This window comes from Myotis daubentonii, chromosome X (assembly GCF_963259705.1).
Source record: "Myotis daubentonii chromosome X, mMyoDau2.1, whole genome shotgun sequence".
NCBI lineage: Eukaryota > Metazoa > Chordata > Mammalia > Chiroptera > Vespertilionidae > Myotis > Myotis daubentonii.
In genome coordinates, this window is record NC_081861.1 from 136,035,715 (window position 1) to 136,063,061 (window position 27,347).

General features: G+C 46.6%; 1 protein-coding gene across 3 annotated transcripts in view; it reads left to right on the forward strand.

Annotated features, from left to right (window-relative positions):
- Window positions 1-27,347, forward strand: part of ARHGAP6 (Rho GTPase activating protein 6) — a 517,050-nt gene that overhangs the window by 200,861 nt on the left and 288,842 nt on the right. The window contains exon 1 of one of the 3 annotated variants that reach the window (XM_059680030.1): window positions 15,987-16,252. The exons of the other annotated variants lie outside the window; for them this stretch is intronic. Coding sequence (XP_059536013.1) covers window positions 16,208-16,252 — 45 coding nt within the window. The 5' untranslated portion in view covers window positions 15,987-16,207. Of the gene's footprint in view, window positions 1-15,986; window positions 16,253-27,347 lie in introns of those variants that run through there. 3 annotated transcript variants of the gene reach the window in all.

The following is a 27,347-nucleotide window of genomic DNA, read 5'->3' on the forward strand; positions in this document are numbered from 1 at the left end:
TAGTCTGAAAATTTTGTATTCACCTATATTTGTCCATACAGCCTAGTCACAGCCTAGGGCAGTGATGGCGAACCTTTTGAGCTCGGCGTGCCAGCGTTTTGAAAAACCCTAACTTAACTCTGGTGCCGTGTCACATATAGAAATGTTTTGATCTTTGCAACCATAGCAAAACAAAGACATATTTTTGATATTTATTTTATATATGTCAATGCCATTTAACAAAGAAAAATCAACCAAAAAAATGAGTTCGCGCGTCACCTCTGACACGTGTGTCATAGGTTCGCCATCACTGGCCTAGTGAAAAGTGGATGCTGTAAAAATAAATGAACTGTTAGCAGCTCAAGTTCACTTCCTCTGAGTGGCCTAGAGTTTTGAAGATCAGATAAAATGTTCAGACCTCAAGGGCCAAATTTGGATATAAATGCTTTAGACTCTTCTGCTTTTCTGGTGTCAGGGCACATGGGACGGTGTGGTATGTAAGTGAATTTGGTGCAGATGGGTGCAAACCCCGTCAAGTCTGGAGCGAGGGGTACCGAGGAACAGCATGTGTCTGAACAGCAGGATTAAACCTGTCAGGTGAAGACACAGGGAAAGCTTTTTATTCGATCCAACTTAGAAAACAGTGAGGGGGAAATACTTTGAACAGGTGATTGGAGAATACATACAGACACAACAAGCCAGTGTTTGCTTTGGTTCTGATTATATTGCTCCGGAAGAAAGGCGGGTGTGTGCGCCTTCTACAGACCAAAGGAGGTCCCTGTGGATTTGCCAGAAATAACGTAAAAGTGTCTCGGGAAGCTCAGATGTGTGGAGCAGCCGAATCCAATCTGGGTTCTGGTTTCTCTGTCTGCTTCAGCGCCATACATGCAGCTAAATAGTTGAGATGTTAATAGAAACGAGTCTGTGGAGGATATAGTTTTCCTTCGGCTTTGTAAAACTCCAAGAGGGAGGAGATGCAAACCAAAAGTAGATGAAAATCAAACGAAATAAAGTGCTGTTTTGGTTTTCTACATCGGAGGCCGCGAATATTTTCTGTAAAAGACCAGATATATCAGGCTGTTGGAAGTAGCCATAAACAGCCATAGCTAGTTTGGCTCTGGATAGAGCGTCAGCCTGGGACTGAAGGGTCCAGGGTTCTATTCCGGTCAAGGGCACATGCCTGGGTTGCAGGCTCCATCCCCAGTGGGGCGGGGGGCATGCAGGAGGCAGCCAATCAATGATTCTCTGTCATCATTGGTGTTTCTATCTCTCCCTCTCCCTTCCTCAAATCAATAAAAATACATTTTTTAAAAATTCTTTAATAAAAGAACGTAGCCATAAACAAATGCATGCATGTGGGCATAGCGGTGCCCCAATAAGGCTACATCTGTGAATGCCAAAATGAGAATTTCCTATCATTTGTCCTTGTCATGAAACATCTTTCTTCTTTTGATTTTTCTTTCAACCGTTGAGGAATGTAGAACCATTCTTACCGACCCCTGTGCCAGATCTGAGAAAAACATCTCTCGTGTGTTCTTTCAGAGCAGACAAAACAAAAAACATTGGAGTACAACGTGTGTTGTTTTTTTCCCTTCAGGATTCTGTAAATTACTGAAATGGTGATTTTTCACCCTTGATAGTTCCCTGGATTTGTCTCTCTAATGCTATGTGCCCCTGTAACTCTTGTAACATCAATCACCAATGCACTGATTAAGCGCTCACCCGGAACTCAAATGCTGGGGACAGACGTCAGAGGAAAAGAAAATATTAGCAATAGAAAGTGGCACAGAAGCTCCTCTATTTATGGAATTTCAACTTGTGCACTTTCGAAGATACAAACAAAGCCATGCTCCGCAGTCACGCCCGCTGGCTCACTCCGCACCCCCAAAGTTTGTTAAGAGGTTCTGGGGCTTGTTGTCTCTGCCACCCCCCCCGGCTTGTTCCCCAGTGCACCTAATATTTACTGTCCTTCTGCTCGCTGCAGAGGACTTTTGCCATGAACTCCATCTTGTATGATCACCTCAGGGGAAATGGAAGAAAAAGGTGCTAGGAGGAAGTTGCCGAAGGAAGTCAAATAAAACCCAAAGTTTTTCAAAGTTGAAATCGATCAGAAAAATTGTTGCAAGTCCTTTGGCAGGAAGAACAATTTTGAGGACAAAAACCTATTCGTGCAACTGAAGAGGAGTTCCATACCTGTGTTATAATAAATAGTGAGCGTCAGCCTGGCTGGCATGGCCCAGTGGTTGAGCGTAGACCTATGAACCAGGAGGTCACGGTTCGATTCCCGGTCAAGGCACATGCCTGGGTTTCTGGCTTGATCCCCAGTGGGGGGTGTGCAGGAGGCAGCCCATCAATGATTCTCTCTCATCATTGATGTTTCTCTCTCTCTCCTCTTCCTCTTCCTCTTCCTCCTCCCTTCCTCTGTGAAATCAATAAAAATATATTTGTTGATTTTTTACAGAGAGGAAGGGAGAGGGATAGAGAGTTAGAAACATCGATGAGAGAGAAACATCGATCAGCTGCCTCCTGTACACCCCCTACTGGGGATGTGCCTGCAACCAAGATCCCTTGACCAGAATCGAACCTGGGATCCTTCAGTCCGCAGGCTGACGCTCTATCCATTGAGCCAAACCAGTTAAGGCAATAAAAATATATTAAAAAAATAGATAGTAAGCATTACTAGAGAGCTTATAGAGGCCAGGCATTCTTCTAACTGCTACACACACACACACACACACACACACACACACACACGTTTCATTCTCACAACAAAGATGGTAATCAGCGAATGATGTCATAGGATGACTGATAAAGCAGAGAAAATTGTACTGTGTGGCTGGGGATTGGCCTCTTCGACCTCACTGTGATAATAGGGAGGGCGGAGTCCAGTGAGTCAAGTCGCCCAGTCAGACATGGTTCCAGGAGTTTGTAGCTTTTGGAACCTGCCTAATCTTATAAGTGGCTAGTCCTAGCCGGTTTGGCTCAGTGGATAGAGCGTCAGCCTGTGGACTGTAGGGTCCTGGGTTTGATTCCTGTCAAGGGCACATACCCGGGTTGCGGGCTCCATCCCCAGTAGGGGGCGTGCAGGAGACAGCCAATCCATGATTCTCTCTCATCATCGATGTTTCCCTCTCTCCCTCTCCATTCCTCTCTGAAATAATATATATATATATATATATATATATATATATATATATATATATATATTTAAAAAAATTAAAGTAAGTGGCTAAATGACAATTGATGATGCTAACACTACGAGTGGGTTTACTACTTCAGAAGGTCGTCAGTGTAGGAAATGAAACAGGTCTAATGCAGACAAAGACGCCATGTAAAGCGTTTATCAGCCAGGACGGGAGTCACCTGGGGTGAGGGGTATTGGATGCTCAGCTCACACCTGGCCTCCCCGGAAATCCATCTGGGGCCGCACGTGTCCATACTGTTCAGGATCTGGACACAAGAGCAGTCACAAAGAGCCTTTAGAGGGGAACAGGTGTTCAACCCAAACGTGCAGTGAACACTTGCTATTGGTGCTCTGCCCAGAATATCTCAGACCTCCTACCAGTTCTGTCTGCCTGGCCCCTCCCCCAGATTCTGTGTGGTTGGCTTCTAATGACCAACATCTGGGACCATCAGAGGACAGCCTGTGGAGTTCTGCAGCAGCACCCCGGGACCCACAAAGGGCACGAAGTGCCTGGGAGTTGGCATCATCCTGGGGCCTCATCCCACAGCTCCTGATGGGCAGGTGTGAGACTATGAAAGCTCAGTCCTCTTTCCTTGAGGTGGGACAGCTCCCAGATGGAATTTAGACCCCACAGCTCCCCTCAGGATCAGGCCAAGACGGGGCTTTGCCAGAAATCGCACCATTACTTGGCTTTCTCCCCTTTCCTACCCTGTTCAGCTCATCCCTTACCAGTTTATCCTGGCAACATGTCTTTAAGAAATTACTTGCACATGAATCCTTATCTTAGAGTCTGCTTCTTGGTAACTCCACCTAAGGCAGTGGTCGGCAAACTGCGGCTCGCGAGCCACATGCGGCTCTTTGGCCCCTTGAGTGTGACTCTTCCTAAGCCTTAGGAGTACCCTAATTAAGTTAATAACAATGTACCTACCTATATAGTTTAAGTTTTAAAAAATTTGGCTCTCAAACGAAATTTCCATCGTTGTACTGTTGATATTTGGCTCTGTTGACTAATGAGTTTGCCGACCACTGACTAAGGCAAGAAGCAACTCTATTATTAAGAGAGAAATAACACCAGGCCTTGCCTTCAGCCAGCATTGGAAGAATGAATGAAAGAATGGGCTGAATGAATTACTAGAAGCCAGTCTTGAGCCTTGAGTCACTCATGTTATAAGCAGGGAAACAGGAAAGGGGTAAAACATTGACTATGCCATTTTCGAGTTGCAGGTCTTATAGCGAAACTTCCATACAGCGCAGCCAGGCCAATTGATGGTCATTGGGCTCAACTTAACCCATTGTACGCCATAAGCGTCTGTAGACGTAAGTGGCAGACCTTCCCCACATGCCACACGTGTCTATAAAAAATGTTTCCCCTTAAGTGGCAGCCCTGACCAACTTTAAAATCTCTTTTTCTTTTTTTACTGAGAGGAAGGGAGAGGGATAGAGAGTTAGAAACATCCATGAGAGAGAAACATTGATCAGCTGCCTCCTGCACACCCCCAACTGGGGATGTGCCCGCAACCAAGGCACATGCCCTTGACCAGAATCGAACCTGGGACCCTTCAGTCCACAGGCCGACACTCTATCCACTGAGCCAAACCGGTCAGGGCTAAAATCATTTTTTGTGAGAATTTTCAGCTGAAAATATTCAAGAACACCCGAATTGTAGTAATATATTTATTTTTATAATATTCATTGCAAATTGATTTTTTTTAAAATTAAATTCAAAATATCGTGGCATGTGGGGACGGTTTCCATTTTGGATGTGTGGCAGTTAACTGGTTAAATATTGCCAGGAAGAGAAAATCACCACCTCCCTGGATAGTTGCCTTCCTTCTCTTGCTCCTTCCTTCCTCCTTCCCTCCCTCTCTCTCTCCTTCCCTCCCTTCCTCAGTTAGTGGACAGTTGGGTTGCTTCCATCTTTGGGCTATCATAAATAATGCTGCTATCAACATTTGCATACAAGTTTTTTAAAAATATATATTTTTATTGATTTTTTACAGAGAGGAAGGGAGAGGAACAGAGAGTTAGAAACATCGATGAGAGAGAAACACCGATCAGCTGCCTCCTGCACACCCCCAACTGGGGATGTGCCCACAACCAAGGTACATGCCCTTAGCCGGAATCGAACCAGGGACCCTTCAGTCTGCAGGCCGATGCTCTAGCCACCAAGCCAAACTGGTTAGGCCTGCGTCCAAGTTTGTGTGTGGACATGTTTTCATTCCTTGTCGTTGTATTCCTAGGGGTGGAATTGCCAGGTCAAGTGTAGAAAGGGCTTTCATTTGTTGAGTCAAAATCTGAGTCTTCATAACTTTCACTCTGGGTGCTTGTCCAGCTTCTGGAGACAATTGACAAGGCTTTTCTTTCTCACACATGACATCCCTTCCATTGTTCATCATTGTCTGTGTCCTTGCTCCACTTTTACAGTTGGAATTGTCTTTGTTTTCCCCATCATTCCATTGTAGAAATGGAACTTATAGAAATGCAATCCGATAGCCTTGAAGGCCTCACATCGTCTACTATGATGTACAAAACAGCTCTCTTTGTTCCAGATCTCAGACTTTCCCATCGGCAGCAGGGAACCTGTGGCTGGTAGCTTTATTTTGCCAGGAAGGGAGACAAAGAATTTTTTTATAGATGGGGATGGATTTTCAATAGACTCTGAAGGGATGCTCCCCTTGGCGAAATCTCAAAGGACGAAGAAGTTGTGTAATTTAAGCACCTTGGTCATTTCTTGACAGGTTCATGTGAGAAATGGAATTCTCTGGTTTTGAAAAATAAAGTTTAATGGAGATCAGTTATCCTGAGAGCTTTGAAAGGAGTCACGTGCAGCAGCATTCTTGCTCCTCCTCAGTCACGGAGACAGTGGGGAGAAAACCACACCGCCACAGAAGAATGGAGCAAGTCCCTTAGCAGTCTCTGGGTTGTGATGACCTAGGACAGTGGTGGGCAAACTCATTAGCCAACAGAGCCAAATACCAACAGTACAACGACTGAAATTTCTTTCGAGAGCCACATTTTTAAAACTTCAACTATATAAGTCGGTACATTGTTATTAACTCAATTAGGGTCCCCCTAAGTCTTCTGAAGAGCCACACTCAAGAGGCCAAAGAGCCGCATGTGGCTCGCGAGCCGCAGTTTGCCAACCACGGACCTAGGACAAATGTTATTTTCATTTCTTCTTCAATAACTACAAATGGATCCAATTCTTCTTGTTAATCATAAACGTAGGGATATTTTTCATCTTCTTGTAATGGTGGCATTTATTTATTTATTATTCGATTGATTGGGGTAACAATCAATTGGTTCGCAAAACCATACAGGTTTCAAGTATGCTACTCAATAAGACATCATCTGCACACTGCATTGTGCACCCACCGCCCCAAGCAAGGTCATTTTCCACCCCTTTGCCCACCTCCACCCACCCCCACCCTATGTCTATGTGTTTTATACACACACACACACACACACACACACACAAATGTTATAATCAGGGAAGCAGGAAAGGCATAAAATATTGACTATGATATTTTATTTTTATTTATTTTTTTAAAAATATATCTTACTGATATTTTACAGAGAGGAAGGGAGAGGGATAGAGAGTTAGAAACATCGATCAGCTGCCTCCTGCACACCCCCTACTGGAGATGTGCCCACAAACAAGCTACATGTTCTTGACCGGAATCGAACCTGGGACCCTTCAGTCCACAGGCTGATGCTCTATCCACTGAGCCAAACCGGCCAGGGCTGACTATGACATTTTAGAAGCCCCCCATATTCCCTTCCATCTGACAGCTGTCAGTCTGTCCCAGGTACCCATGCCTCTGTTTCTATTTTGTTCATCAGTTTATTTTGTTCATTAGATTCCACAAGTAAGTGAGATTATATGGTAATTGTCTTTCTCTGACAGGCTTATTTCACTTAGCGTAATAATCTTCAGGTCCATCCTTGATGTTACAAAAAGTGAGATTTCCCTTTTTCCCCCTTAGAATTCCATTGTGTAAATGTACCACAGATTTTCACCCACTCATTTACTGATGGCCCCTTGGCCTGTTTCCAGATCTTGCTATTATAAATAACACTGAAATGAGCATAGGGGTGGTTATATTCTTTTGAATTAGTGTTTTGGGTTTCTTCAGATATATTCCCAGAAGTGGGATCACTGGGTCAGATGCGAGTTCCATATTTAATTTTTGGAGGAAACTCCATGCTGTTCTCCACAGTGGCTGCACCAGTCTGCATTCCCACCAGCAGTGCACGAGGGTTCCTTTTTCTCCGCATCCTCACTGGCACTTGTTGTTCATTGATTTATTAATGATAGCCATTCTGACAGGTGTGAGGTGATATCTCATTGTGGTTTTAATTTTGGACTGTTGGTTTTTTGGTATTGAGTTGTATGAGTTCTTTGTAAATTTTGGATAGTAACCCCTTATTGAATGTATCATTGAGAAATAATGTTCTCCCATTCGATGAGTTCCCTTTTCATTTTGTTAGTGGTTTCTTTTGCTGTGAAAAAGCTTTTCAGTTTGATGTAGTCCCATTTGTTTATTTTTCCTTTTGTTTCTCTTGCCTGAAGAAATCTACCTGGAAAAATATTGCTGTGAGAAATGTCTGAGCCTTTCTGCCTATGTATTCTTCTAGGATTTTTATGGTTTCATGACTTACACTTAAGTCGTTAATCCATTTTGAGTTTATTCTTGTGTATGGTATAAGCTGGTGGTCTAGTTTCATTTTTTGCATTTACCTGTCCAATTTTCCCAGCAGCATTTATTAGAAAGACTGTCTTTACTCCCTTTTCAAATATTAATTAAGTTAGGGATGGATTCTAACATTGTCTCATGCTATCTGCATGACCTTGAACGAGTCACTCAACCGCTCTAAGCATGTTTCTGCATTTTAGTCTCACCATGTCAGTGACTCTCAAACTGTGCTGCACATTATATCAAGGGATCTTGCTAAAAATGTTAACTGTGAGTTCATGCTCCAAGAGGTCCTGTCTCAGTATTTTTGGGGAGGTCCTCACAATCTACTTTTAAAAATCTCACCCCAAGTGATACTGATGTACATGGTCCTGAAGATCATACATTCAGACACTGATATTAGCCCTATCTTTCTGGTCTATTTTCTTTTTCACTTGTTTGCTCTGTTATTCCTCACCTGAGGATATTTTTTTCCATTGATTTTCAGAGAGAGTGGAAGAGAGGGGGAGAGACACACAGAGAGAGAAACATCGATGTGAGAGAGATACAGCAATTGGTTGCCTCCTGCACACCTCGACTGGAGCTGGGTATTGAGCCTGCAACCGAGGTATATGCCCTTGACCGGAATCAAACCCTCAACCCTTCAGTCCTTGGGCCAATGCTCTAACCACTGAGAAAACTGGCCGAGGCTGGTCTGTTTTCTTCTTGTCCTATCATCTGCTGAAAGGGAGAAGACATCTTATAATCTCTCCAGGGAATGTATTTCCATATGTGCTACATGTGTGAACATGAACAAAATGGCAATCACATTTGAAATAATGAAAACGCCCTAGCCTGATGCTTAGATTCTAATGTATTAGGATTATTTTGATCGGAGCATTTTTACATGTAACGCGGGGTTTCTCAATCATAGCACGATCGCCGTTTGGGCCCAGGTCTTTGTTCTGTATGTGTGTGGTGGGAGGTGGTGGAATTGGCTTGTTCACTGTGGGATGTTTAGTACCATCCCTAACCTCCACCCACTAAGTACTAGTAGCACTACTGCCCACCCCCCAAGTTGTGAAGATTAAAAATATCTTCATTCTTTTTTATTTTCTTGAAGGTATTTAATTTAAATCCTTTCCATCCATTGAACTGTTACCATTGCCTTTTTCTGTTGAAAAAGTTCCTCTGAAAAAGTGCTAATTTTAGGCTTGTATTTCTATGTGAACAGAATGTTCAAAGTACTAGATCACCTTACAAGTTATTTCAGGTATTGACAGCATTTAAGTTTCTTGTGCTTAGAGTAGAAAATTGGTAGGTTAAAAAGCTCCTGCAGACGAAAATTACAAGAAAGATTCCCTTTCATTTGAATTGGCTCTTCTAGTGCTACATCCTGATATATGTAGAGGAAGTGGAAATAGGTATAAAAGGAAATGGAAACAGACCATGTACTTGGTTGGGTTTGATTTTATTTATTGTTTAAATTTTATTTTATTGTTTAAAGTATTACAAATAGTAGTACATATGTCTACTTTTCCCCCCCATTGACCTTCCCCCAGCCTCCCCTACTCCCTGGGCACATTTGCTTTTATTTTGGAACTAGAGGCCCATTGCATGAAGATATTCGTGCAATAGGCTTTCCTTCCCCTAGTTGCCGGCACCAGTTTTCCTCTGACACCCGGGACCCAGGCTTTCCTTCGCTCTGGCTGCAGCGGAGAAGCCAAGCCTCTTCAGTGATCAGTATTCAGTCTTCGCTCTGTGCCTGCATACGCAAATTAACCGCCATCTTTGTTGGGTTAATTTGCATACCCATCCTGATTGGCTGGTGGGCATAGCGGAGTGACACCAACTTGCATGTTTCTCTTTTATTAGTGTGGATGCTTATAAACCTTCTTTTCACCTGAATAAGTGAAAGAGGTAGGTTTGTGTTATGTTGGTTTTTTTTAACCTGTAAGATACCTCACATGGTTGCTTTTACATATCAAAGGAAAAGATACATGTGAAAGTACCTGAGAGCAAGCACAGATTATGCACCAAATAAACTTTAGCTTTGATTAAAAAAACATTTTCAAATCTTGCCAAATGTGCCCTGGGGGACAAAATTGCACCTGGCAGAGAGCTACTTTCATAAAGCGTGGTCCCAAGGAAAAAGAATCAAGAAAGAAGACATTGGGTTTGGAGCCGTTCTCTTTGGTTGGCTCACGTTGCACAGCAAGGCAAAGGCGGCCCCATGAAATGGCTGGGGTTCAACTTTTCTGTCCCAAGCACGCCTTGTGACCTGAAACTCTGGCTCCTTCTCTCTATTCGGTGGATTAATGAGACACAGACAGGTTAAGTGACTTGGCATGCGCGGGACACTCTATTTCATTCTCCTCATTTTATTACACTTCTGACAACAAATTCTTAACTTTTGCCTTGTATGTTCTGTTCCCTTGAAAAGTGAAATCATAATCACACAAGAGATTAATTGAGGAGGGGGCAACGTCCCATCTAAACTTGTTTTGGAAATTTCAGACGCCGGAGTCATGCCACGTGCGAGCATCATTCATACGACTTCCGAGCCTTTGAAAAGAATAGTTTTGTTGGGTGACTAGCCAAGGGCTCCAGACGACTCCATAGTGTCTAGTCTGGATGACACCAACGGCCAGTTTTTACCTGTTAGCCTTTTGATATGTTGTGTTGGCTGGAGGAGGTCTCAGAGCCCAGCTCTACTCTTCTGCTCTGGGGAAATCACTCCTTGTTTCCTTGGGTGGTGCAGGGCTCACTCCACTGAAAGACAAGTGGTGGTTGTGTGAGATGTTCTACTGAGTGAGAACTATTAAAGCATGAATTTCTTTTTTTAAATTTTAAAATAGATTTTATTGATGTTTTACAGAGAGGAAGGGAGAGGGATAGAGGTTTAGAAACATTGATGAGAGAGAAACATCGATCAGCTGCCCCTTGCACACCTCCTACTGGAGATGTGCCCACAACCAAGGTACATGCCCTTGACCGGAATTGAACCTGGGACCCTTCAGTCCGCAGGCTGACGCTTTTATCCACTGAGCCAAACCAGTCAGGGCAAAGCATGAATTTCTTATGTCTATGAAGGGTTCCTCAAAATTGGCACTTGACATTTGGGGCAGGAGAGTATGGATAATAATACAATAATTAATAATATTACTACAAGAATAAACTCTGTTTCACATACTCACAACTATAAACCTACTTTTGCCACACCTTGTATAACTTCTTAATATTCTCGGTAGTAGTGATCAAGGCTGAGGGCGACGTTAGAGGTGATGCCAGTGCAATTTTTCTTTCTTCACTGTTCTATGTCACAATACCCCCCAGGGTGCCATTCTTGGGACCCCCAGGAGTTCCTCGCTCCCCGTCTTTGGACCAAGTCTGTCTTCAGAATGGGAGTTGTCTCTTTCTAACTGAGCTAGAAAAAGGAATGAAAGCTTCATTCTTCTTGGCTTTCTCCCGTCTCCATCTCCCCATTAGGGTTAATCTGAAAGGGAGGATTATGGCTGTGGAGCAAAATGGCAGTTCCTTTAGTGGCAATGCCTTTGTGTTTATAGTTGGGTTGCTAAGATCCCGCCCCCCACAGTGTGCTGAGTTTCTGCCGAATAAAAGGTCCTCCCTCAAAAGCATAAACATTGTGTTCTCGTTGCTCCCACCTGTACGTGTGGGTGGGTCAGCAACGGCATTTCCAATTCCTTGCAGGCCTGGTTGGTCCTCCTTCACTTAAAAGAGACGTGATTTTGGCCAAGGAGGAGCGTAGGCTCCGTCCCCAGCTCTCCTTCCTCATCCTGGTGTTTGATTTCCTGAGTTTTATCTTGCAAGCCCCATGAGAAAACCTCGAAGAGAGGGAGACAACTCTAAACTATGTTCAGCCTTTATATAAACTATGCTCAGTCTATTTATACTGGCGTGTAAATAAAGATTCTAATTGGTACAATCCGTTTGGAAAACTGTTGGGGGCATTACCCAGTGAAGTTGAGGCTCGGCCTGCCCATGACCCAGCAATTCTGTTGCCAGGTTTGTGCCCTGTAAAAACGCACACACATGTGCGCGAGGAGATATGTGTAATGGTGTTCGAGCAGTATGGTTTCCGGTAGCTCTAAGCTGGAAAGGACACAGATGTTTCGCAGCACTTGAAAAGATAAATAGTGTTAAACACACACAATGGACTACCAGACAGCAGTGGGAATGACCCAGCGACAGCTACCTAGAACAACACGAAAGAACCTTAAAAACACGATGTTGAGTAGAAGAAGCCAGATGTAATAAAAACATGCTCACGATTCATCAGAAAGTTAGAAGACAGGCAGCAGTAAGCTCTAAGGCAGTGGTTCTCAACCTTCCTAAGGCCGGGACCCTTTCATACAGTTCCTCATGTTGTGACCCAACCATAAAATTATTTTCGTTGCTACTTCATCACTGTCATGTTGCTACTGTTATGAATCGTAAATATCTGATATGCAGGATGCATTTTCATGGTTACAAATTGAACATCATGAAAGCATAGTGATTCATCACAAAAACGATATATAATTCTATATGTGTTTCCCGATGGTCTTAGGTGACCCCTGTGAAAGGGTCGTTCGACCCCCAAAGGTGTCGCGACCCACAGGTTGAGAACCGCTGCTCTAAGATTATGGATGCAGAACTTCCTAAAAGCTGTGCTTCTCAGACAGGGAGGCTCCTGCCCCTACCCCCAGGGGACATTTTGGGTTGCCCCAGCTGGGGGAGGGGGTAAAACTCCCATCTCGCAGGTGGATGCCAGGGGCATTGCTGAACATCCTAGGATGCTAGGACAGCAAAGAATTATTGGTTTGATCCCAAAACTTCAAGCCGTAAAAGCAAAAATAAACAAGTGGGACACATAAAACTAAAAACTTTTCTGCATAGCAAAAGACACAATCAACAAAAGGCAAAGGCAATCTACAGAACTGGAAAAATATTTGCAAACTATATATGTAATAAGGGGTTAATATACCAAAAAAACCCCATAAAGAACTCATATAACTCAATAGCAAATAGAAAACATTGTCTAAGAAATTTTGTTGTTACTGAGGTTATTTTTCCATTGATTTTCAGAGAGTGGAAAAGAGAGGGAGAGTCAGAGAGAAACATCGATGTGAGAGATACACATTGATTGGTTGCCTCCTGCATGGGCCCCAACCAGGGCCGGGGCCGGGGAGGAGCCTGCAACCAAGGGACCCTTTGATCCATAGGCCAATGCTCTATCCACTGAGCCAAACTGACTAGGGAAAATCATTTAAGATTTAGCAGACTTCTTAGAGTTCTGCATAACCTAGGTCCCTTCTTGAGTCTTGAACAAATGCACTGAGAACTACAGAGGCGTAAGATCTACGTTGAGGTGCATTTAAGAGCCTTGCAGCATGCACTGATCATTTCTTAAATTTGTTGTCCTATCTCCCCAAACCTTTTAAACACGGAAAAAAACAGCTCTATGGCGCTTGAAAATGTAACTCCAACTTTGCAATGACAATTTAGCAAGAAAGACGCTAGCAGGCAGAGTCATTTCTAACATGTAAATAAAGCAGGTCCCCGGGTAATGTTGTTTTGTACAATGTCGTTTCGTCTTGTTCTAACGTTGATGAGAAAAACAATGGATTCCCGCTGGGACCACTGTCTGCGTGCAGTGTGCAGTCTCCCCACATCTGTGTGCGTTTTCTCCGGGGACTCCGGTTTCTTCCCACACCCCAGAGATGAGCCTGTGAGGTGAGCGGTCTTGTCTACACTGTCCCAGTCTTCGCGGGTGTAGGTGAGGGTGTGAGTGGCCTTGGGATGGAAGGGTGTCCTGTCCAGGGTGGGTCCCACCTGGCACCTGAGCTGTGGGGAGAGGTTCTGGCCATCTCAACCTTGAACTGGAATCTGCAGGTTGGAAAAGCATTCTTTTACTTGTTTTTATTATTAAAGATAGATAGATAGATAGATAGATAGATAGATAGATAGATAGATAGGTAGATAGATAGATAGATAGATAGATAGATTTCAGAGAAGAAGTGAGGGAGAGAGAGATAGAAACATCAATGATGAGAGAGAATCATGGATCGGCTGCCTCCTGCACGCCCCACACTGGGAATGGAGCCCGCAACCCAGGCATGTGCTCTGACTGGGAATCGAACCCTGACCTCCTGATTCATAGGTCGACACTCAACCATTAAGCCACGCCGGGTGGCTATGCACCCATTCCTTTAGATTGTTTCCATTTTTTGTGATCCTGCCTGAAGATATCATGAAAATTCCTGCACACGGAAGGCCATTGGCCCATTTTTTCTATCTTATCTCGGAGTGGAATTGTTGGGTCAGAGGGTAGGCACAATAAGATCAGGCGGTGCTGGGAACTTCAGGATATAAGCTTCGTTTTTTAGCAGATGAACCATCACGGGATTGCCTAGTGCAGTGGTCGGCAAACTGCAGCTCGCGAGCCACATGCGGCTCTTTGGCCCCTTGAGTGTGGCTCTTCCACAAAATACCGACTTCTGCACATGGGCCACGAAGTTTCAATCGCACTGTACGTGCGCGCCCGCACGTGGTATCTTGTGAAAGAGCCACACTCAAGGGGCCAAAGAGCCACATGTGGCTCGCGAGCCGCAGTTTGCCCACCATGGGCCTAGTAGAGTCTTCAGGATACCTGCACCCCTGGCTCCACATTCCTGGTGCTCTTTACAATCATGCAGCCACTTGCTCTGAAATGTTATAATCCAGGGGGTGGTCAGTCCAACCAAATGATAAGGGCTCCAGCATAGGGGCCATGTCCTATTCTCCCATCCTCCCCATCCCCACAGGGCAGGCAGAGGGCCACTCCGGGAGTTCAGTACAGGGGGAACCTCAAAAATGGGCACGAGCCACTCACAAATCCACCTTCCACTCGGTAGTCACCCCTTCGTGGCTGGGATTGCCTGATTTCACTGGGTCTGGATGGTCCACTCTGGCTGAAGCTGTGCCTAGTCCTGACTCAGCTTGTAGGAGGGAGCGGGAGTGCAGACATCACAGTGCCCTGGGCCGGGGGAAGGAGTGGGTGCTCTCCTCCAAGGGGGTGGAAAGCGCACGCCCAGCTGGTGTGGCTCAGTGGCTCAGCATCGACCTATGAACCAGGAGGTCACAGTTGGATTCCCTGTCAGGGCACCTGCTGGGATTACAGGCTCCATCCCCAGTGGGGGGCGTGCAGGAGGCAGCCAATCCATGGTTCTCTCTCATCATTGATGTTTCTCTCTCTCTCCCTCTCCCTTCCTCTCTGAACTAAATAAAAATCTATTAAAAGAAAGTGCAAGCTCCCAGGAGGGGCCTGCAGAGCAGGGGCCAGTTTCAGGCGGCGCTGGGAACCTTAGACTGTACTGACACCGATTGGGCGGCCCCAGCAGCATTTGTGATGCCTGTTTCTTCTATGTCCAAATCCGTGCTGCGTCCTTTTCTGAGTCGCTCCTAAGAACTAAGACCCAGAAGGCAGCGCTGGGAGGACACCTCCCCTTGGATCCAGCCTGGCACTGATGCCAGGCCTCATGTTCCCCACAATTGCCAGGACTCCCTTTCCAGTGCCTTCCCCAGACCTGCCCAGGCCCTGCAAGTCTTCGGGGACCCACTTTGCCCAAAGCGTGAGGCCCCAGCGGCCCTCCAGCCAGGCCTCCCTCCCTCCCGGGATCAGTCCCCCCCCCCCCCCCCCCCCCCCCCCCCCCCCCCCCCCCCCCGGCAGCGTTCCTGGCACCTTTCCCGCTGCCCCCTCCTCGGGTCCAGTGGCCTTGACTTTCCCAAAGGAGGGCTTTCCAAAGGCGAAACCCCGCCCTCCCTGGGGCGCGTTCCCAAGTTCGTGCAAGTCTTTCTGGGCCACCCTGTGGCCCTCTGGCTGGGGTTTCGGCTTCGGCGGGGGGTGGGGTGGCAGGAGGCAGGAGTGCCCGCTGCCCCGACACCTGTCGCGGGCGCGCTGGTCGCTGTCGCCTTCAACAGCTGGTGGCAGCAGCCGCGACAGGGGCCGCCTGGGCGCGGAAGGACAGAACGCCCGCCCCTCGACACTGACTGGGCTGCTCCCTCCTCCCCCCCATTACCCGCCCCGTCCTCCCCCTCCCTCCTCCCCTCCTCCAACTCCTCCTCCTCCAACTTCTCCTCCCTCTCCTCCTCCTCCTCCTGCTGCTACTCCTCCTCCTGCCCATTCGCAGCGGCGCCTCCCTGGCCCCAGCTAGGGCGGTGGGACGCGGGTGCGCTGGGCACTTGGCATTGAGCTCCTCGGGGGCCGGGAGCAGCGCTCGCGTCCGGGGTCCGCCCGGGATGGCGGTGAAATAAGGGGACCTCTGAGCGGAGCGGCGTCGTGATCCCAGGCTGTGCCCGGGGACCCCAGATCTTCCCCGCCAGCGACATGGGAGACCCGGTGGCCCGCGAGAAACCGCAGCTGCACTACGCGGTGAGTGTCCCGGAGCCGATGGCGACAGGGGGCGCCACTGGACCGGCCTGGGAGGGGACAGCTGGTCTTGGGGGGGGATCCGTGGCTCCCGGAGGTCTTGGGGGGTACGGTGAGCGGAGGGGAGGGGGCTGCGTGTGTCCTGCCCCGCAGGGTCCACGGACCCTTAGAAGGGGAGCCCCCACCCTGGGGTCCGAGGTGTGGGAGTTGAACCTGGATCCCGCCTGGGGGAGAAATGGGGCTCCAGGGGCCGCCCCGGTTTCCCGCTCAGCCCAGCCGTGGGTCAGACGCGCTGCAGGGACGGGATGGGGCGGGATGGCGATCGCAGCGTGTGGCGAAAGGGCTCGCAGGGAAATGTGCTTCGGGGTGCAGCCGCTGAGAAAGGGGGTGTACATTCCCTCTGAATCCGGAGCGGGACGGAAGGTCGCACAGTCTCTGATCCATACACAAGGAGCCGGGGGTCTGCTGTCAGCCGCCTCTGCTCCCTCTGTTGACTCAGATATTCCATAAATATTTACTGCAGACCTACTGTGTGCCACGCACTGGGGTTGCGCAGCACACAACCGACAACAAGCGCAGGGGGGGTTGTTTCCTTTAAGAAAAGACTCAAGATTTCAAGGTTGATGACGGCTCCGCGATTCTTGACCGAGTTGATGTTTGAGAGAGAGAAGGAGGCACGAAAGAAAAGGGCTTCTGAGGAATGCGCGCTGAAGGTTCTGGATGCGCCTCCAGGAAGCGGCAGGCGGCCGTGCGGGCTGACGACAGTCTCTGCACATTTATTTTCCAGTTGTGCGATGTGCTGTTTTGAGGTGGGGCATGGCCCTTGCTCTGCCGTCTGCTCCTTGACGGAGTTTTCCTTGACGCGATTCGCACTGTTGAGGTTGGGTGCCCGCGCTGAATGCCCGCTTGCAGAATTGGAGAGAAGCATGCTGAGCGTGCAGATAAGAATGGTTAACACTCATATGTAAAACTTTAGACAATAATAAAAAAAAGGAATCCTTAATACTTATCATGTAATAAAGCAAAGACAGTTATGGGTCTGAAATTCATGGCCTCCAAAATGCACTCTGCACATAAAAAGACATTTTTCAAGACAGTAGTCAAACTGGACAGGCGTGCTGGGGCCGGAGGTCCTGGAGAGACCCCGGCAGGTGCCCCGGGCTGCTGGGGGCCCTGGGCTCGCTGGGAGTGCCTGCCGGTTCCCTTTGCTGGGCTGGGAAAAAACAAAGAGGGTCTGAACTAGAAAACTGTGAAGGTCCCTTCCCTGGTGAGAGGTTTAGGAATCTATGATGGTGCTTTCTCTAGTTTTGCCAGGTACCTGTCTTGAAATGGCAGGCGCGACACTAGTAAGTTCCTAATGCTTGTTCATTTTTTTTGGAGACAGTGGGGGCCTCGTCTTTTGCCTCTTAACGTGGTGCTAGGGGTAACTCGTTTCCGGCAGAGGTTTCTTTGCACTGAAGGATCTAGAGCAGCGGTTCTCAACCTGTGGGTCGCGACCCCTTTGGCGGTCGAACGACCCTTTCACAGGGGTTGCCTAAGACCATCCTGCAGATCAGATATTTACATGACGACTCATCACAGTAGCAACATGACAGTGATGAAGTAGCAACGAAAATCATTTTCTGGTTGGGTCCCAACAGGAGGAACTGTATTTAAAGGGCCAGAAGGTTGAGAACCACTGGGCTACAGTCTGTGCTCATTCCTCCCAATTAGCATCCCCGCTCCCCCCCCTTTTCCAGATGTTGAGTTGTGGGCCGGTGCCCTTTCATTTGTAAGGTCTCTGTACCATTTACTGTATAAGGAAAGGGAGGACAGCTGAGAACTGCCTCCTTCATTGAAACAAGTCGAATTTGTCCGTTCATGCTAGGAATGGTGAGTGCCTCAGTCGTGCATATAAATCCATTGCATCACTCAGCTGTCTGAGTCTCCTGAAAGCGTTCACTTAGAGACACGCTGACGCCTCCTCTTACGCTCTGAAGGTTTGCTGATGAAATAGCCCTTTATTCCAGCGCCGACCACCCCGTGCAGCTTTTCTGAGTTAAGAATGTAAGAAGGAAGATGGCAGAGGGAATGTGTGGGCTGTCAGACTACAGCAAATCACCTGGTCCCTGGAGTTCCTTGTGCATCACAGTGGTTCTCAACCTTCTGGCCCTTTAAATCCAGCTCCTCATGTTGTGACCCAACCATAAAATGTTTTTCGTTGCTACTTCATCACTATCATGTTGCTACTGTGATGAGTCGTCATGTAAATATCTGATCTGCAGGATGGTCTTAGGCGACCCCTGTGAAAGGGTCGTTCGACTGCCAAAGGGGTCGCGACCCACAGGTTGAGAACCGCTGCTTTAGACTGAAAGCATCAGCATTCGGCAGCTCAGTGTCACTCACAAGTGAAGAGAATGGTCTCTATGAAGTGTGACCCATTGCTTCTCATAGTAACGTAACCCTGTGCGGTTCAGTGTCTGTTCTAACACTGCACTCTTCTGTGCTATTCCCACGTGGGTTTAGGTCCATGGTCGGCAAACTGCGGCTCACGAGCCACAGGCGGCTCTTTGGCCCCTTGAGTATGGCTCTTCCTAAGCCTTAGGAGTCCCCTAATGAAGTTAATCACAGTGTACCTACCTATATAGTTTAAGTTTAAAAAATGTGGCTCTCCAAAGAAATTTCCATCGCTGTCCTGTTGATATTTGGCTCTGTTGACTCATGAGTTTGCCGACCACTGGTTAGGTTATTTCAAAAGCTGGCTTTGCCTTTTAGCACAAATATTCCACTCAATTTGTCCAACAGGGTTTTGCTCCTGGGGTCTTGGAGGCTTTTTTTTTTTGTCTGCATCGTCCGGGGAAAGAATTCCCCTCCGTGTGTCGTCAGTACCTCTTTTTGCTCTGAAATATAATCTGGAATCAAGTATGTATGTTCTTCACTGCTTTTTGCATTTGTTCAAGATGAGACAGCATATAAGAAATCAATGGCCCTAGCCGGTGTGGCTCAGTGGATAGAGCGTCGGTCTGTGGACTGAAGGGTCCCGGGTTCCATTCTAGTCAAGGGCACATGCAGGGGCTGCGGACTCCATCCCCAGTAGGGGGCGTGCAGGAGGCAGCCAATGATTCTCTCTTATCATTGATGTTTCTATCTCTCTCTCCCTCCCTTCCTCTCTGGAATCAATAAAAAGAAGAATATATTACAGAAATAAAAGAATTTAACTTAAAAAAAGAGAACTCAGTGGCTCGCATTTTCTTCATTCATCAAACATCTGTTGGATGCTGATGGTGTGACAGCTGTTTGGTCAGTTTCCCTCGTCTTTTGAAATGGCCATCATGGCCACAAAGAGAGAAACACAAACACTCCAGTAGATAAGAGCATCCTGTATTTATATAATCAGCTGCACTCCAAAGTAGAGCATGGCTGTCCTGCTTTATCGTCACAAAAATGCATGTGAGCGCTGATGTTCGCCTCCCAACCATTCCTCCCACCATTTCCCCACATTGAGTTTAGGGGGACCCCGTCCTTCCAGCTGGGCGTCGTCCTTGACAGCCTTTTGGGGACTTGATCCTATTTACATTTGGAACAGATGGCTGCGGTTCCAGGAAGGAGGCACGGGCGAGAAGGAGCCGGAACACAGCCTGGCATGTAGGCCCGGGAGAGAGAGGATTGGCTGCCTCCTGCACGCCCCCTACTGGGGATCGAGCCCGCATCTCCTGCATGTGCCCTTGACCATGTTGCCTGTACTAGGACGGCCGCTGGGCTGGAGGTGGAGAGCGGTCGGTGTATCTGATAGACGCTGGGACATCAAACTAGCCGGACTTCATTCATTTCGATGGGCTAGAGAGGAGCTGGCGTGTGAGGGCCACGGCGGACATGCACGAATCAGTGATTTCCTGGAGGCACTTCTGGAGTAACTACAGATCACAGTATTTCATTTATGTTTATTGTCAAAGTGTTTGGACACAGTCCGTGTCCGTTTTAACCTCACCACCAGCTGGTGGGTTAGAAACGTTTTCTTTTTTCTTTCTTTCTTTCTTTTTTTTAAAAATATATTTTATTGATTTTTTACAGAGAGGAAGGGAGGGGAATAGAGAGTTAGAAACATCGATGAGAGAGAAACATCGATCAGCTGCCTCCTGCACACCCCCTACTGGGGATGTGCCCCCAACCAAGGTACATGCCCTTGGCCAGAATCGAACCTGGGACCCTTCAGTCCGCAGGCCGACGCTCTATCCACTGATCCAAACCGGTTAGGGCTAGAAACGTTTTCTATTTCATGGCTGAAGAAATCCAAGCCTAGAGCAGTAGAGTTGAAGGTGGCACAGGTGAGAGAACGGAGCGCTTTATTCCGGTGCCCTGGTTCCCCAGTTGAACTCCAGAGATAAGTGAAATCGATGGACCGAATCGTCCTTCTCCCTCCCACTTCTGTCACCATAAGAATCCAACAATCAAATATTGTACCTGCAGTGACTTACTGTGACCCTCCATGTTGCTGAGTTGCGTGGCCAAATAGCCCTTTAATTGGATTGATGTAGACCGGCGGTTCTCAACCTGTGGGTCGCGACCCCTTTGGCGGGCCAACGACCCTTTCACAGGGGTCGCCTAAGACCATCCTGCAGATCAGATATTTCCATGACGATTCCTAACAGTAGCAACATGACAGTTAGGAAGTAGCAACAAAAATCATTTTATGGTTGGGTCACAACAGGAGGAGCTGTATTTAAAGGGCCAGAAGGTTGAGAACCACTGGTGTAGACAAAAGCCAATTTTTCCAAGATCCAGTAAGTTCTGTGCCCTGTGTTTCTGTCTTTCTCAGGTTTTCTCAGCCTCAGCAAAATGAACGTTTGGGGCAGGATGATTCTCAGGGGGGAGCCGTCCGGTGCCATCATAGGTTGTTTAGCAGCATCCTTGGCCCCTAGAGACCCCCTGGAAGCCAGTAGCATAGTATCCCCACCTCCCCAGATGTGACAACCAAAAATGAACCCACACAGCCCTGGCCGGTGTGGCTCGGTTGGTTGAGTGTTATCCCCTGCACCGAATGGTTGCCTGTTTGATTCCAGGCCAGGGTTGTGGGAAGTAGCCTATCAATGTTTCTCTCTCTCATCGATGTTTTTTTCTCTCTCCCTTCCTCTCTCTCTCTAAGAAGTCAATAAAAACATATTAAAAAAACCAAACAAACCTCAGAGGGAAGGCAGGGGAGAGGGGAGGGAGAGATCAACCAATGAACTCATATGCGTATATGCATCACCCATAGACACAGATAATGGGGTGGTGAAGGCCTGGGGGGAGGGGTGGGGGGGAGAGGTCATTGGGGGGAAAAGGGGACATATGTAATACTTTCAACAATAAAGACTTAAAAATTGTGTCCACACATTGCCAAGTACCCCCTGGGGTGCAAAATCACCACCACTGGAAAGTCACTGGTCTATTTGATTTGTGGGAGGTGATGGGAAGGCCTGGGCACATGCATGTGTTTAAGAAGATGTGACAGTTGCTGTGTAATAGGATCTGAAAAGAGAAGACATGGTAAACGTTATGAGTATTATATACACTCGTCAATGAACCTGCAGGACTTCAGAGAGAGGCCGACCCAGATTCCGGGGGAGCCTCACCCATAAAGCAAGTGCTAGGGGTGGAAGCATGAGTCACTCCGTTTTCAGTGATCATGACTTTGGCAACATTGTCCTGCTTCTGGTGACCCCCCCCCCCCCCCCCCGCAAAATCAGGCCACTTGGCCTGGGTTAAGCATGACGTTAACTTGCCTTCCCCAACAGCCTTCATAGTGCTTTCTTCCATTAACCACAAACAAAATATTACAAACCTTGACTGTCTGCCAAGATCATGCAATATACGTTGAATTTCATGACAATACTTGCAATTAAGTATGGCAACTCCAGTGGAATTACCCCACTGAGCCTTAGTTTTAGAACAGATGACCTTTGGGGAAGCTTATGAGTGCATTGTCCTAAGCAGCTCCCTGGAGGATCGCACTGCTTTTCATCTCTCTCCTGTGAAAGACAGACAATAGGAAGCTTTCGCGATGCCTCTGGCCAAGCTGAATCTTTGGGTGGGCGATGCCTGTGTTTCCCTGAGGTGTGGTCAGAAAGCAGGTGGCGGAGACTCGGATCTGGGCTCTGCGGAGTCCAGCTGTCAACATGCAGCCTTTCTGGTCCCAGGACCTGTCTACTTCTGAGCTCCTCTGGCGCTGACTTCACTTCCTGTTGGGTGCAGTCACTCCACCATCTGTGCTCTCAACCACAGCCTGGTCATGAGCTGCTGATCGTTCCCTTGCTCGGCTTCACCCCTCCCTGAGGAATCCACCACAAGGGCTAAGCCGCTTCCCCTGAAAGGGATCCTCTCTTCACCCCAAACAGTTCAGGTTTCCATGTGAAAGTTTCCAAGTTTTCTCTCGATGAACATTGGATTTCCAAAGACCTTGAAGTTATTAAGTTCACTTCATCATTCAGTGGTGTTGACTACGGGGTATTCTTTGGTGATTCCGAAGACACCCAGAACAGGGCACGGCTGCTGGACTGGGCTGATGTGAGTCAGTTGTCATCCATCAGCGCTGCCAATGTAGATGTCTTAGAAAATTTAGCCAGCCGGCCTGGGATTCACTTTTACCCTCTGTCACCTTATTGTTTGTCTCCTCACAGAAGCAAGGATTTTGCAAATCCCATATATATATTTTTAATCCTCACCCAAGGATATTTTTCCATTGATTTTTAGAGAGAGCAGGAGAGAGCAGGAAAGACAGAGAGAAATCTGTTCAGAGTTATCATCGTCGATGTCCTATAACAGTGATGGCGAACCTTTTGAGCTCGGCGTGTCAGCATTTTGAAAAACCCTAACTTAACTCTGGTGCTTGTCACATAGAGACATTTTTTGATATTTGCAACCATAGTAAAACAAAGACTTATATTTTTGATATTTGTTTTATATATTTAAATGTGGGGAGCCGATATAGGATTAAGCCTGGGACTGACCTGTTGGCAAAGTCACAAACAAGTCCCAGCTTAGAGGGCACCGTCCTCTTAAGCACAATTAGGCTTGACCTTTTGACCTCCCTAGATCTTTTCTGGGAAGCTAATGGGCTGAGGGAAGTGCAGCCAGAACAAGAACAAAAACAAGTGAAACTCACAAGAACAGTGTAACTATGGTAACCACTACCTTGTTTACCTCTGACTATAAAATGAAGGCTCAGCTTGCCTCGGGATCTCTCTCTGTGGCCTCCGCCAGGCACAGGAAGATCCACTGAGACTAGAGAGAGCTAGAGAGTTCTGAACGCTGTCTCCGTGTAAAACATTCTTCGCCGACTCCGTCCACACCTTTGGGAACCCCTGGCCCACTGAGGCTGGACCCCGACATTTAAATGCCATTTAACAAAGAAAAATCAACCAAAAAAATGAGTTCGCGTGTCACCTCTGACACGCATGTCATAGGTTCGCCATCACTGTCCTATAAGTTGCAGGAAAAAATGCCACCCCTGACTGCTCTCTCCAAAGTGCTTCTAACTCCACGGAAATACCACTGAGCCTATCACACTATGGTGCTTACATTGTTTGCATCCCTACTTGGTATTATACTGGGTGGGGCAAGAGTAGGTTTATAGTTGTGAGTACACACAACAGTTTATTCTTATGTTATGTATTTATTATTATAGTTATTATCATTATTAACCTACTTTTGCCCACCCCTCTATATACATTCCTCATTTGTCTATCTGTCCCGACTAGTGTGTAAGCTTATTCAGGGCAGAGATCCAATTATTCTTTTCCCATCATACCCCCACTGCCTGGTGTAGGCCTGGGCACAGGGTAGGCAGCCAATACATACCTGCGAGTGGATGGATCTGGCTGCCTGGGTGTTTTTTCCTCGGTTACAACAGGGGGTTCAAAACTTCACTCATTATTACTCGATGTTTGAAAAAAACATATTGGCCTCAGGGTTTCACCCAATTCCCACTAAATCAGAATCTCCAAGGCCTGGACTTGGAAGCAATACTTTGAAAAAGCTTTGGAATTTTAATGGGGAGTGCATTAAATCTATAGATTGCTTTGGGAAGTATGGACATCTTGATGATGTCGATTCTACCAATCCATGAACACGGTATGTTCTTCCATCTGTTTAGGTCTTCCTCCATATCCTTTTTCAGTGTCCTGTAGTTTTCCACGTGCAGGTCTTTTACTTCCTTAGTCAAGTTTATTCCTAGGTATCTGAATTTTTTTGGTGCAATGGTAAATGGGATTGCTTTTTTAGTCTCTCTTTCTGTAAGTTCATTATTGGTGTATAGAAATGCCATAGATTTCTTGGCATTAATTTTGTATCCTGATACATTGCCGAATTCATTTATTAAGTCTAATATTTTTTTGATGGAGTCTTTAGGGTTTTTTATGTACCGTATCATGTCGTCTGCACATGATCTCACTCATTTATGGAATATAATGAACAACATAAACTGATGAACAAAAACAGATCCAGAGACAGAGAAGCATCGATCAGACCATCAAACCTCAGAGGGAAGGTAGGGGAGGGTGGGGGTAAGGGGGAGAGATCAACCAAAGGACTTGTATGCAAGCATATAGGCCTAACCAATGGACACAGACAACAGGGGGTGAGGGCATGAGTGGGAGGATGGGGGGGTAACATGGGGATAAGGACACATATGTAATAACTTAATCAATAAAAAAAATTTAAAAAAAGCTTTGGAGGTCATTCTGATATCACCACATTTGGAAACCACTGACTCATTTACATGGCAAACCCCTTACCATTCCAGAAGCTCCCACAAAGTCTAGGATTCAGACGCAAAGTGGATCCAAAGAGTGCAATCCAGTACTTCGCTTCAGACGACTCTGAGATAATGCAGTGCAAGTTTTCAGAGAGGTCTTTTGTTTTATAAGCTAGTGTTCATCTCAACTGAATTCTATAGGGTGTCCCAAAATTCACACAAGAAATAATTTTGATAGAAAACACAGGTTTATAATTAAAAATTGAACATTTTTTTATTGATTCATAAAGTATCCAGTGTAGGGTTATGTATGGAATAGCACATCGGGTAAATGGCCTCCATGGCTTTGCTGGCACATAGGCGAAGCCGTGGTCTTCATTGGTCTTCATTGTCCCTGCTCCTGGGCCATCATTGGTACTTGGTCATGCTTATCAAATTGGAGGGATTGACATCAAAGGGCAACAGATATTAGAATCTGATTCAATAAACCAAAAAATTAGGCTTTTATTTTTTGTTGTTGTTAATGCTCACGCAAAATTCAAATCTTGCATGAAATTTGGGACACCCTATATAAGGATACAAGAGGCACAACAGCAATGGTGCCTCTACATAGCATGACCAGGCAATATGTCCCTTAGCATCCATTTTCTAAGTCATCTAAGCCATAGTTCTCCCTCCACCAGGTGACATTGCGCATGTCCAGAGGCATCGCTCATTGTCACAATTGGCAAGAGGTGCGGATATATGGTAGGTAGAGACCTGAGACGCTGCTCAACATTCTACAGTGCAGAGCACAGCCCAGCAAAGAATTGCCTGGCCCAACTGTCAGTAGCGCTGAATTGAGAAACCTTGACTCATGTGTGTCTCTGTAGACATCAAAATCCTTACTGTTTTTGAAAATCATTTTGTATGGAACGCTCTAAAATGCATTATACATCTTCCTCTGTTATTTAATAGACGAAGAGGACAAGATGGTAGTTACCTTTTCTCCACATGAGTCCAGGTTCGGAACAGCATATTTCACACTTTGCGGGGTTTAGTCCGGGAAGGGTGATGGGGGCCTTGCCAGAAACCTCAGTGCTTTGCTCGGAGCTCTTCACTTCTTCACTCCTCAATTCTGATGCCCTTTGAACTCTTGGGCCTTATTTCTTAAAGATTTTCTGTCTTCTCTCCTGTGTAAGACTTTAGCTGACTTCTTTTCAAAGTATTTTTTTAATTGATTTTTTTAGAGAGAAGAAGGAAGAAGGAGAGAAAGAGAGGTGATAGAGAAATGTTGATTGGTGGCTTCCCACATGCGCCCTGACAAGGGATCGAACCCACAACCCGGATATGTGTCCTGACCAGGAATCAAACCAGCCACCTTGTGGTGCATGGGACGACACTCCAACCCACTGAGCCACACTGGCCAGGGCTTTAGCTCACTTCTTGATTTATGCATGTCTAACAGTCTTGTCTGATTCTCTGCCTTTCTTCTGATTCAGCCAGAATACTGGTTTATTAAAAATGTTAGTCCTTGCCCTGACCGGTTTGGCTCAGTGGATAGAGCATCAGCCTGCGGACTCAAGGGTTCCAGGTTCGATTCCAGTCAAGGGCATGTACCTTGGTTGTGGACACATCCCCAGTAGGGAGTGTGCAGGAGGCAGTTGATCGATGTTTCTCTCTCATCAATGTTTCTAACTCTCTATCCCTGTCCCTTCCTCTCTTTAAAAAATCAATAAGATATATTAAAAATATGTTAGTCCTGGTCTAAAATGAGCAGTCATAATCTCCAAACTAAGATGTGGGGGGTTCTCAGAAAGCCTCTCTGTGTGGACATCGGATCCGCGACCGTATGTGAGTGAGAAGGTAGGGCCCACTTCTGTCCAGCAGGCACTCACTGAAGATCTCACATGGGCTGGTCTGCTATAGGAAAGACAGTGAAAGAAAAGCACAAGGAAGAAGTGATGACCAGCTCTATTTCTCAATCTCATTAGGTTAAACGTCTCTCACACAGCCCAGCGTGCCAGGTGTGTGGACGGTCTATCTAGTCTGCCATTGACTGGGATTGTGGGCCCTTTCTTAAGTCCTGGCCACTTCACAGAATGTTAATTAAGCACAGCCTGTTTTACATGGTAAGCTCCAAGTGATGGGGAGTAAATATATGGAAAGGTCTTAGGTACTTGCAAAAATCTGAACTAACATCACCAACATTTACAAATGAATATAATTAATTTATTTTAATGTACTTTTCAGATTTTCTGGTTTTGGCCTTACTTTCAAAAGGTCAGCTTTTTGGATTCATTTTATTCTTAAACCAGAGGCCCGGTGCATGAAATTTGTGCACGGAGGGGGTCCCTCAGCCCGGCCTGCAACAATGCCAGCGTCCCGCGCCCCAGCCTCTGGCCAGAG